The sequence below is a fragment of the Ptychodera flava genome, chromosome 10, assembly GCF_041260155.1.
Source record: "Ptychodera flava strain L36383 chromosome 10, AS_Pfla_20210202, whole genome shotgun sequence".
Classification (NCBI taxonomy): Eukaryota; Metazoa; Hemichordata; class Enteropneusta; family Ptychoderidae; genus Ptychodera; species Ptychodera flava.
The window spans coordinates 13,878,530-13,899,618 of NC_091937.1; the positions used below are offsets into that span (position 1 = coordinate 13,878,530).

The following is a 21,089-nucleotide window of genomic DNA, read 5'->3' on the forward strand; positions in this document are numbered from 1 at the left end:
TGTAACACAAGCAAGGAAATAGAAAAAATCTTGTAGGCAACGATAAGTTATCGAAAACATGTGTTCCGGTACAATGTGTTTATCATACATGTATAAATAAACCGCAATATTTCTGATGGCATGTTATGATGTACTATTTTTAATGTTAAAACATATATGAGTAAAATTGTAATCTGTGTCATCATTTGAGACTGTAGTCTGTTTACATCGCGAGATTCAGGAATCATCTTCCTTGTACTCGTTGTACTTTGCCGGCCCCACTTTATATAGCCACTATACAGGCGAGTATCAAGACTTGCCCGTCACCAGCAGTTGAGATTGTCGCCGGACAGCTGTGCATGCCACTATCTTGCAGACAAAGGTGATATTATTACCGCATACAGGAACAGCCAACTGGTGGTTTGTCTCAGTTCGGCTGCTAAATCGTACAGTTACGTCGATCAAATATCATACAAAATTTCAAAAGTAAAAGGTGAAGTTTTGTTAGTTTAAATTTGCAATATTCGATACCTATAAACATGATGAGATTTGCTTAGCTATTATTTTGATTTAAGGCAGAACGCGCCTCGGGGACAGATATTCTGACTCAAACTTTTACAATTTTTTTCTGATCTACCACTTGTGGGTGTTGGTTTTAGAGCTCTTGGTGTAAGAAAACTTTTCACCGGCTTAGTTTTACGAAATTCGAAAATTTTCGCCACAGAGTAAGCACAGGGATGGGGACCATTTTGAATTTTTAATATCGGTATATCTTGGATTATTTGTTTATAGTACCAAAATTTGCACGGTGACGCCCAATTTTTGTTATTGATTTTGAAAGAGAAGAATGGAAGATTTGTTAAGGAAAGTTTGAGCAGAAGTTTAAGTCTTTCACTTTCGAGGCGCATACTACCTTAAATGAAGAAATATGACTGAGTGGTCGGCATTGTAAGTCCGAGTAAACGAGTCAGATCATTGAAATTCCTTCAAATGTTAAATTCTGTTTCGGACATTAAATGATTTTATGTGCGTACCTTTAGAACGGCAACAACGTAAAACAAGGAAATTATGTCCTACCAGGATATAAATTCAATATTTATAACCCAATCTTTCTAATATTGAATGTTTACAGGGAAGAGAAAAACAAGGAAATTTAAAGATCTGGCTGAACCAGATAAGAGATTCTCTTGCAATTTGCAGCCGGCGTTTGTTGGGCTAATGGCGTATTGTGATCGGGAAAATTGGAATCAGAAAGTCTGCGTCAGTAACACTGCAAATATTTGATTTTTTGGTGTGATATGAAAGTGAAATGTCTGAGGATGTGCACAATGACAAGATTGATAACTATCTAAGCGAAATACGAGCATACCTGCATTTCCTTTCAAATCAATATATGTGGTTATCTGGGATCAAAATATCGTGACACTCGTACTCTCTCTGCTCGCACATTTGATTCGGTTCCACCAGAACAGTGGAAAAATATAATTTCACCGGCTACATGAAATAATATCAAAATCGTACTTATCCCTTTACATTAAATCAGTTTTTTCATGTAGGACTGAATAGTATCAAAGGGCCAGAAGTTGTAACTTTTGATAACCTTTTAACTTTTTTTGATTTCAATGTCGACTACAGTTCTTGTTCTACTCCCCATAGCATGCTGAGATTCACACTGTTGATCTTGTCAACTCAGCCTGTATATGTGTAAACTGCATTGTTACTGTGGACAAATGAATTCAGGTCCAGACTAGAATTCAATGATAATTCATTTCCAACGTATAGGCGCCAGGTTTGACAATGTGAATAGTAAGCTTTAATCATGAAGAACTTGCAGTGGACATAAAAAACAAAAATAGTGAAAAACAAACCCATAAAAGATTACAGCTGCTGGCCTTGCAAAGATAGTACTCCTATCACCGTTGCCTTCGTGCAGCAAAAATATACATATATACACTCAAAGCTATCGTAGTTAGCTCTTTCAGAATCAGACGATAATTTGTGTTTATGAACAAACAATAATTTCGACAGAGATGACCAGAAAAAGCACATCTGCCTTCACGTAGGTCAAAGTCCGTTTGCATTCAATATTCCAATAAAGTCCATCTATGGGTAAATTGCTTGTAGCTGGTATTCTGAGCTTTAAGAGTTTCCAAGTCTTGATTTTTCAATTTCACTATCCCAAAGATCAAATGATCAAATGATCAAAAGATGCCATTTGCTCCACGCAAAATACACCGGGGCATTTCCGCCTCGAGTCCGGCATTGAGTTTCAAGCAAGTCACCTTCACTGTAATAATCGTCGAGGGTCAATGGGATGCATACTGGATATCGATGGTCCGGTGGGAAAAGCACAGAAACCCATGCAGGTTTTGATATTAGATAGTGCTTCATGAGGATAGCGGTTCTGCAGAAATACCGTCCAGTACTGTTCCTACTGACATTTCCTATCATTAAATCATACCGACCAGAACCTACATAGCCAAGAATTGATACCACTCCCAAAGACTCGGAGAGATCAGCATTTACGATTTTGTAATTACTTGAAAGTTGAACATAATTTCGAAACCAGCTAACGGAGAAACTACCATGGTCGAAGTTTTGAAGGCTGCAATTTAGTGTCAACGTTTGTCCTTCGACGACTGTCTTGTTTGAAGGGAGACTTTGAAATGACGGTCTCCGAATTACTTTCAGGTAACCACGTCTGGATTGCATTTTGAAGTTACCGTTCACGTATACATTGCAGCAGTAAAACGCCTGATTAGTTGTCTCGCTGCATTTCACGGTAAGTATCTCTCCTGGTACTCGAGTATTTTCTGAAATTGAGTAGTTTTCACGATGTTGCCTTTCAGGATACAAATAGTTATCATTAAACTTCCAGTGTATTATATTTCTTGTATTTTGGGTAAGCACACCACCAACTCGACAGTTAAAATGGGCTTCATCGCTTTGTAAGACTGTATAGTGTTAACGGGCTCTCCGTCCCGAGAAAAGAATAGTTTCCCAGTAGTTTCCGAGACTCCTAATTCAAACAGACTGAGCAATATAAACGAAAAAATGTTCAAGAACTTCATCCCGCTGTCTTCTGAAAACTGGCTCTGCTGACGTTTTTGATGGTCTTCAAGTGATGTATGAGTATTTTGATCGACTCAGCGTTTTATTGTGCGCCAGGGATGAAAAGTTGTCTATGTACCGGAGGCAAAATATACCGCCAGGGAGGAAAATGAAAGAAATGCAGGAAATAGATAAGGTTACTCTCACAGATGCGCACGTATATCATTTTCTCTAACCCACATCAGATAATCTATGTCTTATTTCTCTTCTGAAACAGCTCCATACAGCGTCTATCTACATCTTGACGCGTTTTCCATCACAATTTTACCACCCCTAATTTTTCGCACTCAGAATCAGGAACATAAAGAGTGAGCGTGCCGTTAATGGTTCCATTTTTGCACTCGTTGTCAGGTATCATGACAGCAACCGTGAACAGATTATACAAAATAATTTCACTTTCACAAAGAGCAAAATATTACATGTAACCGTCAACTGGTATATATTACTGGGCACGTACGGTGGTCAATAGCTGTCGTCGATTAAAGTATTTAGAAATTATTAATATTGAAATGAAAGTAAAAGTAAATTTAAGTAAAAAACTGAAATGAAATGCATTTTAACTATTGCCGACAGCGGGCACAGTATACCAGCATGCCTTTCGGTTTCCATAGAGCTACACACAGACGAATGGCAGCCCAAGGCAGCTGCGTCACGAGAAAAAAGGGAAAAGAAATCATAAATTTACGATGGCAGACAGCTGCCAATGTATACCAACATGCAATACGCCCGTTTGGGTGTCGGCAAGACAAAGTCAATAGAGACAAGCAAATATCCCAATAGGAAAAGCCTCTATTTTTACCGAGCTCCTTAAGGTATGCAGTCACCTTAATCTATTAATATGGTCAAAGGGGCGTTCTAGTATTCAAAATGCCATGTGAGGGAGCGGCAACCCGCTTAAAATCACCCCTTTGTAATTGCGCGTTAACGGTTCACATCTCGGATATTTCGTCTTTGACGGTTAGAGAACTTTTATTCGCGCATTTTTACTTCGTTCTTTATCGGTCTCACTACTGAGATGTTATCCATGACAGTAATACTCGCCAGTACTTACTTTGCTAATATTCACAATGTTCAAATTGTATGCACTTGTCTCTCTTTCATTTATAACTAACTTTGTCTCAAGATTTTGTCAGGAAGGATCGAATAATATGACAGTGACTAATACCGCATGGAAACTTGTCTCCATCATGAAACCTGCTTACATGAAAGCGGTCTTTGTCAACCTTGTTGAGTTGACAATGTAGGGTCACATTTTCCCTCAACTTTGTCCCTCGTCAATCGCATGTAAAACATCAGTTAAACATCGTAGAGTATACAATGTATTGTTTCAGCATATGAGAGTTTGGCTTTTTATTAGCTCACGTGTGTAAACACGTGGGCTATTGTCATAGCGATGTCTGTCTGTCTGTCCGTGTGTGTGTGTGTGTGTGGTGTGTGTGTGTGTGTGTGTGTGTGTGTCTGTCTGTCTGTTTACACGATAACTCAAAAACGCCTGAACGGATTCGAGTCAGATTTGGTACACAGGTACCATATGCTACTTGCAAGAACTGATTAGATTTTGGTTAGTGTGGCTTGCATATTAATGAAGTTATGCAATATCGTTTTTTTTTTCCGTATAATGGTTTCCCTATGGAGACGGTAATGACAGTGTAGACATATATCAAGAAATACTGCACAAAATTTCATGAAACTTTTCACAGATCACAATCTCAGAACATTATGATGATACTGTGAGTGTCATGTCAATTGCCTTCTCATTTGCATATTTAATGAACTTTTGTCATTAGTGAGATAACTCTGAAATTCCTGCACCAAACTTGATGATACTTGCAACAAATATTGATCTGATATATATCTAATTATACTTAGAAGCATTGGACAGTGTCAAGTTAATAAATAGGTAATTTGCATATTTTATGAAGTTTTGTAATTAGTGATATAACTCCAAAATAACTGCACCAAATGTTATGAAATCTGCTGCAGATACTGATTCGACAGATATCTAATTGTGGTGTAGAGCATTTACTTGTGTGAAGTTAATTAAGGGTTTATTTGCATATTTAATGAACTTTGTAATTAGTGATACTACTCCAAAATTACAGCGTCAAATTTGATGAAACTTGCTACAGATGTTGATCCGATAAATATCCAATTGCACTGAAAAGCATTGAACAGTGTCAAGTTAATAATTAGCTCATTTGCATATTTCATGAAGTTTTATAAGTAGTCATATAACTCCGAAATAACTGCATCAAATCAGATGAAAACTGCTGCGTATACTGATCTGACAGATATCTAACTGTGTTGTAAAGCATTTAGTAGTGTAAAGTTAATTAAGGGTTCATTTGCATATTTAATAAACTTTGTAATTAGGTATATACCGGTAACTCTGAAATTACGGCACCAAATTTTGTGAAACGTGCTACAGATATTAATTTGATAAATATCTAATTGTGCTATGAATCATTGAACAGTGTCAAGTTAATATAGGGATTATTTGCATATTTAATGAACTTTGTAATTAGTGACATTACTCTAAAAATACTGCATTAAATAAAACGTGCCACAAATTTGATCTGATGGATTTCTAATTGTCCCATGAAGCATTGAGCAGTGTCAAGTTAATTAAAAGCTCATTTGCATATTAAATAAAGTTTTGTAATTAGTGATTAAAATCTGAGAGTACTGTGCGATATTGAAAAAAAAACCTGCTTCATTAGTGATAACATATATCTTATTGTTCTGTGAAGCGTACTACTATTAATGAACCTGTTGTAAAACACGTGAGCATATTCAGTTCATATCTGGTTTTAATCAGTTGATGACAAGAAGCAGCAAATATTTTGTAAAAGAAGTGAAGAGAGGCACTGTATATGAAAGTCTCACCGTGTTCCTTAACCTAATCAGCCCCTTGTCTTTCATTTAAAGTCTCATCTCGCCATTACCTATTGTTGCATTTTTTCAGGATGTAAAAAGTTGGATTTAACTGAAAATCGAAGAGTTGTTACAGGAGCTGGTGGTACAGATAATGAAGAAGATGAGTGTACAGTGCCCAGATGCATGTCTGCTTTTAATGATATCTCTTTTAAATGTAATATAGATATTTTTTCTACGCTGTGTAGTTTTAAAACTATTTTATCCAGTCACTTTAACAGTTCTCCTTTTTGATACGTGTATGTTTTTTTTTCAATTTAATGTATCGTGCTACTTTTATGGTTGTCTTGTATATTTGTCTTGTGTTTGTGTGACTTTTTTGTTTCGCAGATCTGTTAATGGGTTTGCCCGTTGATCTGTGTATCAAATAAAATAAATAAAAAGTACAGGTAGCTGTCTGGAAACAAGCTTGAGAACCTCAGTTCATCTATAATGTAGATTTAAACTTCCAAGGGTCAGTAACTGAATTTTGATAAGATTCTGTACTTTTGTTCTGAATTAATCTGAGCTTTGGTAGCATGCTATGATCAACTAAATGTTGCTGGAGAATAAGCATTCACAGATGTGTAGTCTCCGTTATCAGAAGCAAAGGGTGGAATAAAAAATTGAAGCTGAAGTCAGAGTAAAAATGTCCACTCTGAATTACTGAATTTTCTGAAATTTCATTCTGAATTTTCTGTCACTTTCTGCTTCAATTTTTCATTCCCCCTTGCATCTGATAAAGAAGATTTCACGTCTTTGAAAGCTTATGCCCCTGTAACGTTTAGTTGATCATAGCCTGCTACCAAACCTATTAAAGATTATTTTGTATTGTAGCTCAACACGTCTCTTGTAATTAGCAACTGGTTTTTTTGCTTTGCTGTCAGCTAAACAGGTGGATGTGTAGCATTGTCCTGAAATTTGTACATCCACAGGTTTTCTTCAAAATAGCTTGTACGAATCCTTTAATATTTGGATTATTGGTCCCAAGGGATTACCCTAACCGGATGTGTTCAAATTATGATGAAATATGCAAACTTATATTTTTGAGGCTAATTTTGCTATCGTTATGCAAAAATCTTCTTCTCTTTTACTGATGTCTTCAATATTTGGTAAACATGTCCCTAAGAATGACCTTAGTAAAATTTGTGCTAGTTGTGATGAAATATTCAAATATTTATATTTCATGGCAATGTTTTTCATTTTTGGTCAAAAAATCTTTAAAAAATCATCTTCAAAACTGCTAATTGAACGTTATTAACAGCTTTGATATTTGGGACATAGACGTCTACTGATAGCCTTTTTCAGCTTGTTCAAATTATGCAAAAATCTGCAACTTTTTTTAAGACATTAAAGACATTTCAGATATTTTTAAGACATTAGGGATTAGCATAATATTCAAATTGTGATGAAATCTACATTTTTTATTTTAAGGGTGATTTTTACCATTTGTGGTAAAAATAATTGTATAAAAATTAATAGCAGGTACAACAGAATTTGAAAGTTCTTTACGAATATGTTTTTTAATTTCTGAGAAGTAGATTTTGAAATGTCACAGATTTATTTCAGGGTTTATTTAAAGATATTACAAACAAACAAACCTTTTTGTTTATGAAGAACTTTGTTGGACAAGGAAATAGGTTTTACCCTGCCAAGGACCCACTTTCCCCACTTTCTGCATGTTATGCCTTACTGTGACACTTTGACAACTTGACATCTTGTGTTTACTTTAGTGTGGACAACTATATACCATGTGCACTAGAGAAGCCTTGACTAACTTTTTTTCCTTCAAAATTTACAATTGTCTATACAAGAGGAAATGTCTTTAAGAAACCATCTTACAAAAATGGAGTATGCATATCATACATATACGTGTTTTCAACACAATAAGTATGCCAAATTTTGAGCTTTTTCAGATTTTTTTGTACATTTTAAACAAGTATGAACATAAAACGTAATACACAATATTTAAGTAAAATCTGTTCTGTCATTACTTTGTTCATATTTTTTTAAACGATCTACAGTGTTTATGGAGATTTTCATGCTTATGTTTTTGATAGGAGGGTGTTAACACCGTTGGTATTTTCCTCTGACAAATTTTACATACAAAGTAGTGATGTTTATTTGCTCATTTTACAGAAAATTATTGTATTTTACTCTAGAAATGTTTTGTATATTTTTAGAATAAAATAATTTTACTGAATATCAGTGGTCCGTAATGTTACTTCAAGGCTTGAACACCCCCTGAACGCCCCAAATTAAAGGTGTTCAACAAGCGCGCATCATGTGTTCTAGCCTTTAACACACTTATCGTTGAACGGCGTCCATGCGTTCAAAAAGTGTTACAGCCCTTTGATCGCGTAAATGCGTTCAATTTTTTGAACACATTTCATGTGCAACGTGTGTTCAGATATGGAACACCATGGTGTTCAATATAATGTCTGATGAACACGTAGCGTTCAAAATCTGCACACGTGTGTTCAAAAATTGAACGTTGGTTGAACACGAAGTATTGAGTTTCTGAACGTCTAGACGCGTTCAAAAAGTGTTACAAAAAGGCGTTAATTGGTGTTCTATCCTTTAACACTTAACTTTACAGTGTAGTGTAATAGCATAGCCAAGTAAGCAACTTGGGCAAAATAAGAATCTTTTCGATTTTAATTAGTGTTGAGTTTATATTTGTGACACCTTGAAATCTGTAAAAAATCTAGATTATTCATGACAATGGAGAATAGTATCTGAATACTGCTTTAATACTTATAATATCGCGCATAGTTAAACACGCAGAACTTGTTACTATAAACCAATTTTATATGGTCATTAATAAATGGCTGAGGTTCATTTTATCAGATCTTATGTTATTGCCGTCACCATGGCATCGTGTTAGGACACCGTTGCAGCCCACTTTATCACATGTCTTAAATTACCACTCTCCTGAAATCATGAGATTCGTCAATGTTTTCCAAAGCTTCAACTGAAATGAACAATTTACAAGTCTGCCACGCACAACAATAACGGCAGTCAAAGTTATCTCCATATCAAGCGAAGCTATCTGTGCATAGTGAATGATGGCGACGCATGGGTATAGGTTACCAAACTTGATCGATCGATATCGATTAAGTAATCCAGGCAAAATAAATTATATCCCACGAATTGCAGAGGGGACAATGACCTTAAATGACAGTACGTTAGTTCAATGTCACGGCACTCTTATTGTGAGCTTGAGCTTAGCCGTAAACTTGACTGCAACAGTGTCATTCAGTTTGATCAACAACTCAGGGCTTAAATGGAACGGTGTTGGCTGGAAACGTTACAGTATTTTCTTCCGACTTCGCATTCACATCTCTTTGACATACATAAACTTGAAAATTCTTTCTATGAGTATTACTTAGGATACGTGAATATATTCTCAGTGAAGTTGCTTGACAATTTGTGAAGCCGATTCAAAAACGGACTGTACACCTCGCAATTTGAAATAAAATATTTTGCTTCTTTCTACATTTTGCGATATAGTTTTAATGACCTAGTGCGTTTTTATATCGGCAGGTCCTTTCCTCACCCAACCATCGGTGCTATGCCGACACTTGGACACATATCAAATCAAGACATACCAAAATTCACTGCTTAGAGAGCGAACGACTGGGAAATTCTATATCTGCATATGTCACCGGCGCCTCTTTTTGACCAGATTTTACAAGACTTTCTCCCTGACCAGCGCCATGTTCATTGCCGTGGAAAGTCAAGTTCAGCATAACTAATCCTTCCACGTTTCTATATCACTGCCATCTGGTACAGCGTTTCCATTATCAGCAATCGGCGGTTGAATCTGTTTTACGGCGTAGGTTTTATCTTAGTTTGGGGGTCGCGTTTCGGGACGATTCTTTTCCTAGCAAACCGTTGCGTGTGTATAATCGATCTCTTCCTGGCTGGGAAGACGTTCTGCACGCGCTAGTGACACTTTCAGGAAGGTTTCATCTGGCGATGCGATGTTGTCTTCTACATGTTTCGCTTCCAGATTCAAATATTTTACAGGATTGATCGGCTGTACACTGCAAATTCTTCTGGATTGAAATTTCAGAACACTGTCTAGTATTTATTCCAATTAGGTTTGCGGGCAAGCTTATGTGTCTTTGAGCATGAAATACTGATTAATACCTTAACCAGAAAACTTATGGTTTGTGAAAGGCACTGACCAGAGGCGAAATTAATGGTTTGTATTCCACCCGACAAGATCACTGTGCAAAAATTGGTCATCATTGGTTTGTTGACAAACTAAACCTATTCTATGATCTGGCGAGAATTTATTCCATTTTGAAATAGAGATTATTATCCACTGCAGCGGTTGATTTTTGACCGTTTTTCATGACATGCGGGATTGCCCCTGGTTTGAAAATATAACAAGTGGAGCCACACTCGCAAAGTGCAAATAAAACTCATTTGGCGATTTTTTATTTGATAGTCATTATATAGCCATGCATGCGAATTCAAATTTTCGACCCGAAAAACGGTTTGGTTGGATCGATCACTCAATTGCGACCGCTTTTCTGCACTGTTACTTCCGGGTTCTGGAAGCGACCCGAGTACTCCGTTCAGAATGGTATTAGAATGCAAGGGTGAGCAAATGCACTACCCAGAGCTCACTGGCCAGCTGATTTTACCGCCGGGCAAGTACTAATTGTTGGTGCCTACAAGCCCGACGGGTTAGCGTACTAGTTTAGGAGAGTAGCAAAGTCATTCGGCATCAAACGCCATGGAGTACTATGAGAACTGTATTGCTTCACGATAGCACAAAGCAAACATAAGCTTAGAGACGGTTTCCGAGCCCAACCAAACTGACAAAAAGTCTTCAAGGTTTGAATTCAAAGAGCGTATGCAGTTCCCGGATGAAGAAAACGTAGCTCTGAGTAAATATAGTTTGAATTTAATCTTGGAAAAAAGGCAAACAATCGATACGATTTAGCGTCAAGCGTTTTACGTCTAAATTCAACTGATGTGGGTCTAGTACATGTATCATGCAGCGTAGCTGCAATAATTGTAGCCTTTGTTGTTGGTGCGGCTCGCGCTTGCCCCGCACGATAGAAGCCCAATCCCCACCAACAACCAAGGCTACAATTATTGCAGCAACATGCAGCGCAGTGAGAGCAGCATACGAAAGTACAGACCTTTCAAAGATCAAAATTAAAACAATTGCAGCAATATTAGTTGTAGTCACACTTAAATTTTTCGAATAAAAACATTCTTCATGTGGATCGTGCTGTGAGAGATGAATTCTCTTGTACCAAAAGAGTAAATAAACTTCTGTCGAGCTTGGTGGAGGCCGTATAACGCCGGGAACACACAGACCTGTACGAAGGGCTAAGTTCTTACCAGCGCGTATTTATTGCAATTATGAAGCGCGTATTCGAAGTGCAGCGGAGAATGACGATGCCGATGGTACGTTGCTATGACTGCCGTGTACATGAGCGCGGTGGCTGGAATGGAAACTTGCACGATTACGCACATAGGGTCATATTTTAAGCGGGAAGACTTGCCACGTTTGCATGTCATTTCCAAGTGACACACTGAGTTACACAACATGTTTAACTTTCAAGTTTCTCGACCTTCGTTGGACGGGGGGGGGGGGGGGCGGAGGCACGAATATGTAAAGAGGGTAAGAGGTCAATACGTAGCCCAGTTTGCTTTCCACTGCTAATGCTTGATACTTTTACCCCTGAAATCATCATGAGAAAATGTTCATATTTACGATAATGAGTGTAAACGCTGCTGACTCGCAGCGATTTTCCAAGGTTGGAACTGATTGGTTGGTGTGTTTGAGTGACAGGCTCCGCCCCAACGGTTTTAGGATAGCGCGCAATCCCAATCCTTGTGGAGCCTGCTATATGTTTTGCCATAGACAGTGGAGGGGGAAGACGGACGCGTCTCTGCCGCATTTTTTTTCAAATAACCTATGTTGTAATAACCTATGTTGTAATCCTTAAATCAGATTCCCGGTAACAAGATTATCCCCGTGAAGTTTTAACTTCGAGGGCTTCCTGTCTTCGTAAAAAATATCGCGATCTCACGCATATGTGACTCTGCAAAATAGCTGTGAAGCGATCATGACTGCCAGTCAAGATGGACGCCACGAGCTCTGAAAGTGAATTTGCCGACGTGTTTTCTGCTTTAAAAACTGATGATTACGAAACGACTGTGATAGTTCGTTCAGCGAAGAAGAGAATGATTTTCAGCCCCAACCAACGAAGCGTCGGGACTTGCGTTATTTGGAAAATTTTTTGAGGCGTATCGACACGAAGACTGTAAAATGTGACGTTTGTGAGAAATCATTCAGTCGAATTCAGAGCTGCAAACAACATTTACTGAAGGCCCACAAGATTGTTGGTATGTAATTTAAATTACACATGCTGATTTTGTCAACTTTATTTACGGGATGGTCGAGAAAATGACACGTCTTGTCAGGCGACAAAGTTTCACTGAACAACGCATACTGAATGTGAACCCTCCCCTACACTGCACTCTACCGTAACTCTATGATAATGACATGATGTAGTCCGATGGCAGTGATGCAATTTGGAATTTTAACCATGGTTCGCCTATTTTATATCACCTCCTGCCTCAGAATAACTTCATCTCTTTTGTAAAAGGTTGAGTCCGGAGGCGTTCATTTGTGAGCATGTGGTTTTCAGTTTGGCATCACCGGTCTCCCAATTGAGTTGTCGGTAGATCGGGGTCGTTATGAAATAAATGAGCAAAGCTGAGAAAGTAGTGTCCGGAACTAGCTGCAAAATTGTAGCGCTACGGTGAGGCGGTCGGTGATTTTTGGTTTTTGCGACTTCGCTCACCAGTAGCGCTACAAGGCCGATGGCCCTGGGGAGTATCATATAAGCGCGTCGTACTCGACCAGGCGTTTTGATGTGGAATGCAACATATTTACTGCATTTGGTCGTACCGATTTATCACTACTGAAGACTAAACAGTATACTGCACTAACTTTGTCATTTATGGGGTTTGGAATTTGTTCAAACACCACGATCGCGTTCCGAAACATTTCTGGGAGCCGTCATTACCAACTTCCGGTAATGGCGGCTCCCACAAACACCGACGCCCCACGCTCAATGTTTTCAGAACGCGATCGTCGTGTTTGAACAAATTCCAAACCCCATAAACGTCAAATTTAGTGCAGTATACTGTTTAGTCTTCAGTAGTGATAAATCGGTACGACCAAATGCAGTAAATATGTTGCATTCCACATCAAAACGCCTGGTCGAGTACGACGCGCTTATATGATACTCCCCAGGGCCATCGGCCTTGTAGCGCTACTGGTGAGCGAAGTCGCAAAAACCAAAAATCACCGACCGGCTCACCGTAGCGCTACAATTTTGCAGCTATGTCCGGAACGTGAATGTTCTGCCTAGTTTGTGATTTCCACTGACCAATACATGTATTTTTTTTCAGCAGATCAATCACAAAAGGAGAACGTTGTAAAACATGGTATCAAACTACCTAAACGTCAGGCTACAGATTATGCTTGCCCTAAAAACCAGCAACTGCAAAACCATGATATGGGCAACAAAGGTAAGAATTATTTTTTGTCATCGTTCATGGAAACAAGATAATTTCAAATAAATGTCAAATCACAGACAGTCTACTGTCTTGGTCATATCATAGAGAGTAGAAGGGAGGGAGATATCTAAGTAAACTATTTTTACATATACCAATGAATTACTCTATATTAAAATCTGATCTCCTGATTACTGTAGTACCAGGATAATAGTTTTATTACTTGTTGTCATAATGCAAAATGGGGAAACTCAAAACTTCTTTATGATGTAAATGTTGGGTAGAATTTTTTTGTCTGATGTGAACTTATGCAGGTAAGATTGTGATATGATAGATATAGGGTAAAATTCACAACAAAATGCTACACATGAATAATTTAGATATCTCTATAGGTCATGAATGTAATTATTTTCCTACTACGATTTATTTACGAAATACTCTCTCAATTCTAATATCAGCTACGACCACATCACTGATGACGATTGAAGATGCTATCAAGGATGCACCAAGTATGGTCTGCTTAGCCATGGAACCTTTGAAGACAAATTCCATCTTCAACAGCAAAACTTTGCCTGGTGTGGCAGAAGTGAAGACTATGGCAACTACTCTGTGTGAAGTCCTGACAGAAAACCCCACGACTGTAAAGTGTGAGCTGGAAAATGTTGTCAAAACTCTGTGGGTAGCAGTTGTTGCTGGTGACCGACAACGCCTTACATCAAATAGACGTGAAGCAATGTTCAGGGCATTTCATTTACTGAGAACTTCAACAGAATTACGTGAACATTTGAGGACACTTTGCGCTACTAGCTAGGCATATTTTTGAAAGTCTTGTCAGTCAGAGACAAAAAGTAATCAAAGTTAATGGCAACTGTGATGGCAGCATGAGTTCAGTTGAAGGAAATATTCTTCGATATGCATGTGGGTATATACCTATGGCATTGATATCAAAGCTACAAAAGCGTGGGCCTAAATTTAGCTCAATGGTCAAATGTCTTCAAGGTATGAGGGGTTCAGGTCAGACTGCTGCAACATTTCTCTCCTACACCACTGAATGGGTTAATAAAGAAAATAGGGGAGGGTTATACACTGTGAATGACACAGCATATCTATTTTTTAGACGGGTGGAGTTTTTCATAAGAAAACATAATAGGGTCTTGTTGAGCAACACTGCTTCCAATATTCATGAGTTAGTCAGTGATGAAATTTTAGATGACATGGCAACTCTGGAGCACTGGTCCAAACTGGCAATAGGACTGAGTGAGAAGTGTTCTTTGCAACTGATGTTAATGTGTGCTAAAATGTGGATAAATATCAGGGGCCATTCCACTGCCAGGAAAATGATACAAGAATTCAAAGTTGGTGAAGGATCAAAGAATAGAAGTAATAAAGCACTTAGAAAAGAACTCAAAAATCAAAAGTCAGATTAGAATACTATAATATTATCAATTGCTCACAAGATAATGACAATTGAAACTAACAAAAGCAAGTGTGCGATAGGTAACTTAGTTTTGTTTTGTTCATGTATTCTCCAGAAGATAATACATTGGTAATCAAGATCTTTTGTAGGTGCAAGTATTTTTTGAAATAAAAGCCAAGCTATTTTAACTTTGAAGTTGACAATTTTGTTCATGTGTGTATTCTCAGGAAATGAATACATTTTCAATAAATTATCTTAAGTTCTAGTACCGGTACTTTTTGCAATGAAAGCCAAGCTGTTTTATTTTAACTTTGAATTTCAGTTTTGTTCTTTTGTGTATTCTCAGGAAGTGAATACATTTGTAATCAATATATTTTTTTAAGTTTAGTGGAAGTATGTAATTCAATAAAAGCCACGTTATTTTGTTTTGTATTAAAAAACGTGTGTTTATTGCATCATTTTCTTTTTCGAAGAGCTGTCCAAGTACATACACATAGAATGGAATGCTGCATGTTATCTGAAACATTGTCCCACTAGTCCTCAGATTCAATGAATTTCTATATGTGTCCACGATTATTTCGATCTGTATATGAGCGTCGTGGTAAAGCTGTACCGTCAATAAGTGCATCAGCATACGTTGTAACATTGGCCCCTCTCACAGCTAACAGATGAGATGATTTGAGTCGTAGGGCATTGGCATTCTGGCAGAATTGCAAGACGGATGGTGCTTCATTCCCTCCCCTCATCTGCCGCTGGTTACCGAAGTAGGACTCCAATGGATCCTGGTTGAATTTCTCTGAAAGGACGCAATGGACCCCAGGTCTTCCCAGCAAATATCTTGATAGGTCAACACATGATTTGACTGTGAAAAAAGAAAATGTAAAGAAACATTACCACAGCCAGCATACTTAAAATCCAATGCAAATTGTACAGGAACATTTAATATAAAAAAACTGGTACTAAATGGTATCTTTTTTAGTCCCCACGGACACCGTCCGGGGGGGGACTTATAGGTTTGGTCATGTTCGTGCGTCCGTCCGTCCGTCCGTTCACGCAGATATCTCAGACATGCCCAGGTCAATTTCTTTCTAACTTTGCACAAGGATAGTTCCCTACCCCATACAGATGCACGTCGATTTGTTTCACAATGCGATCAATTTTGGCCGTGTTGGAGGACTTTTTAGTTTTCACCTCCATAGACACCCATGTATAAGGCATTCTCCATAGACTCCCATGTATAAGGCAGTCCATAGACTCCCATGTATAAGGCAGTCTCCATAGACTCCCATGTATAAGGCAGTCCATAGACTCCCATGTATAAGGCAGTCTCCATAGACTCCCATGTATAAGGCAGTCCATAGACTCCCATGTATAAGGCAGTCTCCATAGACTCCCATGTATAAGGCAGTCTCCATAGACTCCCATGTATAAGGCAGTCCATAGACTCCCATGTACCGGTATAAGGCAGTCCATAGACTCCCATGTATAAGGCCAAGAAAAATAAAAATTTAGTTTCTCATCGTATTCATATTGCAAAAAGGATGCAGTGACACAGTTTTTAGTCCCCACTGATGAAGTCCAGGGGGCTTATAGATTGGGTCATGTCCGTCCGTGAGTCCATCTGTGAGTCCATCAGTTCACGCAGATATCTCAGATATTTTGACAAAATGTCACGTGACCTTGGTGACCTTTGACCTCAAATATATATATTTGTCCATAACTCAGTAACCACAAGTGCTACACCCTCAGTCCCTTCATATATGGTATGATGGGACAGCTTATGACGCCACATACTGTACCTCATTAATTATGTGTATATCTAATTTTATGCGAGCCAATAGAGCTAGAGGTCTGATTTTTGGTATATATGGATACTATTTTTTTTTCAAAATGTCACGTGACCTCGGTGACCTTTGACCTCAAATATACATATTTGTCCATAACTCAGTAACCACAAGTGCTACACCCTTCATATATGGTATGATGGGACAGCTTATGACGCCACATATTGTACCTCATTAATTATGCACATATCTAATTTTGAGCGAGCCAATAGAGCTAGAGGTCTGATTTTTGGTATATAGGGATAACTTAGCAATACAATTTTTTTGACAAAATGTCACATGACCTCGGTGACCTTTGACCTCAAATATACATATTTGTCCATAACTCAGTAACCACAAGTGGTACACCATTCATATATGGTATGATGGGAGACCTTATGATGCTTCATACTGTACCTCATTAATTATGCGCACATCTAATTATGAGCAAGCCCATAGAGCTGGATGTCTGTTTTTTGGTATATAGGGATAACTATAGGATAGAAATTTTTGACCAAATGTCATGTGACCTCGATGACCTTTGACCTGAAATATACGTTTATGTCGATAAATACGTAACCACAAGAGCTATGTCCTTTATATTTAGTAGGGTGGGAGACCTTATGACACACGCTTTACCTCATTAATTATGCACACATCTAATTCTGGGCAAGCGAATAGAGCTAGAGGTCTGATTTTTGTCATATTGGGATTAATTAGCAATACAATTTTTTTCAAAATGTCACGTGACCTTATGACCTTTGACCTTGATTATACATATATATGCATAACTCAGTAACCACAAGTTCTATACCCTCCAATTCTGATAGGATATTAGACCTTAAGATGTCACATCTTGTACCTCATTATTATGCGCATATGCTTGGCTGGCCAATACAGCTAGAGGTCTGATCTTTTTTCCCGATTTAGAACCATAACTTAGACATGCCTCATGTGTTTCAAATTGAGAACAACGACATAGACCTATGTGCCCATAGATCTCAACATATACACTCCAGTGATACTTCTTAATGACCACATTTCCCTGCCCCATCAAGACTAATACTCCCCTATTACAAGTGGGGACTATGTCATTGTCAATGACTTGTTCTTTATACACCCATTTTTTTTTCCTCATTGATACATTAGCCATATTCACATGACCAGGAATAATTGTAATTGCATATGGATTACATCATAGTCAACACTAAATTTTGCTCAATTATCTGGCTGGTTGTACCTTGTTTTACCATTACACATACCTGTCATTCGAAGACCCTCTAAAGTCTCTCTGCTTAATTTCATCCGGTTCTTGTTCTGCTTTGATATGTGTTCCCTTGCTTCAACTCTCTCATCCCAGTTCTGTAGATAGTTCAAGAAGTCTGTTTCCAGCCACTGTAAGCAATTGAAACATATTAAGTGTCCTTGCTCAAAATTTGTATTAAAAATGTTTAAAAATGATAGTACAGTACAGAACATAGCATTAAATTACTCTAGCTTAAGCTATGGAAGTGATCCTACATGTGCAAGTTTTTTTTCACTGAGAAAGCATGCAAATAAATGCCACATAATGTTTTGATTACTGTGATTTGATTATTTGATTACAAAATCAAATACTTACTGTTAATCTCTCATCATTTGGAGATCTGTAGGGCAGCAAGTTTGGTTTCCTCTTCTTGAATCCTTCAGTCATACTACGGACGTTCAGACAATCAAAAAACTTGTCAAAGTGTCTGACAAACTCAACTGTAGCTCTGTGGCCATCCCCATACAGCATCTCTATACCATTCATGTCTTGTGATGTAGGTGAAGGACACAGTGTCATAAACGGTATTTCTTGTATTTGAGTTATTTTTTTTCAAAGAATACTTTTAGTCAGCAGGGTATGTTCACGTCTTGTGATGTAGGTGAAGGACACAGTGTCATAAACGGTATTTCATGTATTTGTATATTTTTACAACGAATACTTTTAATCAGCAGGTATATATTCATGTCTTGTGATGTAGGTGAAGGACACAGTGTCATAAACGGTATTTCTTGTAATTGTATTATTTTTTTCAAAGAATACTTTTAATCACCAAGTATGTTCACGTCTTGTGATGCAGGTGAAGGACACAGTGTCATAAACGGTATTTCATGTATTTGTATATTTTTACAACGAATACTTTTAATCAGAGGGTATATATTCATGTCTTGTGATGTAGGTGAAGGACAGTGTCATAGATGGTATTTCTTGTAATTGTATTATTTTTTTCAAAGAATACTTTTAATCACCAAGTATGTTCACGTCTTGTGATGTAGGTGAAGGACACAGAGTAATAAACAGTATTTCTTGTATTTGTGTTATTTTTTTTCAAAGAATACTTGTATTCACCAGGTATGTTCACATCTTGTGATATAGGTGAAGGACACAGTATCAAAAACGGTATTTCTTGTATTTATTATATTTTTTTCAAAGAATACTTTTAATCATCAAGTATGTTCACGTCTTGTGATGTAGGTGAAGGACACAGTGTCATAAACGGTATTTCTTGTATTTGTATTATTTTTTTGAAAGAATACTTTTAATCACCAAGTATGTTCACGTCTTGTGATGTAGGTGAAGGACACAGAGTCATAAACAGTATTTCTTGTATTTGTATTATTTTTTTCACAGAATACTTGTACTCAACAGTGTATGTTCACGTCTTGTGATGCAGGTGAAGGACATAGTGTCAGAAACCATAGACAGTGGTCTCTACTGTCTATGCTGAAATGGTATTTCTTGTATTTGTACTAAGTTTTTGTTTTGACTTAAAAGAAAAAAATCTTTTAATCACCAGGTACTGGTTTTTTCATATCTTTAATGATGACTATAATAAAGACTAAAATAAGTTAAAAGTTAGTTTTGGCCTAATGTTATTTTTTGGTCAATTTTCTGCATTACCCAATGCAATTTACCAAGGAACTATGACTGTTAGTCATAACAGTCATAGTTATATGACATAGTTATAGTTATAGCCAACTATGATGGCTTAGTTTTGCGATATTTAGTAATTTCAGGGTTATCTCTAAGATTTTTCACAGGCGGCAAAAGGAAAAAGAGTAGCTGGCGAGGGAACGCAGCGACCGAGCGGGAGGGAGGGTTTTGGAGGGGGCCCGGGGTGTCCCCCCTCCCAACCGTTGAGGATTTTTTTATTTTGAGCTTCCATTTGTGATGATTTGTTGGCATTTAAATACCTGATTTTTATAAAATTTATCTACTATGGATCTATGAAAATTTGGTGTTTTGGTAGTTTTTAATAATGTAATTTTTTATTAAAGAAATATTTGCGTTGTTTGACAATGACACATTCCAGTTACATTATTATTCATTTACTTTTAATATGATCATCAACTGTACATCACAAACATAGTCATCTTTATCTGATGAACCACTATTAAAGAGACAAAGTCACTATCTTTTTTACCCTTTTTCACAAATATTGTTGCTAGTGTCAAGTTACTGATGTTGTTAGACTTTTGGAGAGAGGTCTCAAAAACGGTTGACGGTAGACAACTTCGGTCTCGTTTGCGTACACATTATAAAAAAACCCTTTGTCAGGGGTTAACGCTAGGCTAGTATTAACCCGAGCCTGATATAACGGTCATGTCAGGAATGTTTGAATACAAACTGCAACATATCGTGCAGGCATTTGTAACAATGTTTTTACTGTGTGGCCGCTGTCACAGTGATAAGGACAACAATCGTTACAATGTAGCAGTAGTTGTCTATAACTGAAACCTCTGGAATAGAAATGGTTCATGTCTTCTGCGAGTTGAACAAAATAATAATAATAATAATAATAATAATAATAATATTTATTTCTTTAAAGCGCACTACACATACGTCTCAGTGCGCTTTACACATTTAAAATAGATAAAATACCAGCAAAACATGACAAACAAGAAATGTAGAAATAATCAAAATATGCTAAAAACGTAAATGGATTAAAAATGAAGAAAATTTCTGCTGAGTAAAAAAAAACCAGTTGAAATATAGATAAAAAAAAACATTATTAAAATTCTACAGAGTAAGTAGCAGAAAACGTTAAAATAAAATAAATGAATAAATACTCTCCTAGCGTTAAGCATAATGAGAGGTTTTCCGCTAGTTATGTACCATCGTAATTTGATAAAACTATCCAGAAAATAATGTATTTTTAGCTCCGCTGTCAGCGACGCGGAGCTTATCAAATAGGTTGATTTTCCGTCGTCGTCCGTCGTCGTCCGTCGTCCGTCAACAATTGCCTTCTCCTCTGAAACCGCAA

General features: G+C 37.4%; 1 protein-coding gene and 1 long non-coding RNA gene across 2 annotated transcripts; one reads left to right on the forward strand and one right to left on the reverse strand.

Annotated features, from left to right (window-relative positions):
- The first annotated feature begins 11,766 nt into the window (after positions 1-11,766).
- Positions 11,767-15,417, forward strand: LOC139142051 (uncharacterized). Its single transcript, XR_011554288.1, has 3 exons — positions 11,767-12,381; positions 13,456-13,575; positions 14,019-15,417. It is a non-coding gene; the product is annotated as an uncharacterized lncRNA (long non-coding RNA).
- Positions 15,418-15,422: 5 nt separating this feature from the next.
- On the reverse strand, positions 15,423-19,574 carry LOC139142050 (uncharacterized). Its single transcript, XM_070711844.1, has 3 exons — positions 18,422-19,574; positions 18,063-18,195; positions 15,423-15,839 (listed from the first exon to the last, which is right to left on the reverse strand). The coding sequence occupies exons 1-3, from the start codon at positions 18,623-18,625 to the stop codon at positions 15,535-15,537; spliced, it is 642 nt and encodes a 213-aa protein (XP_070567945.1). The 5' UTR covers positions 18,626-19,574; the 3' UTR covers positions 15,423-15,534.
- Between the last annotated feature and the right edge of the window lie 1,515 nt (positions 19,575-21,089).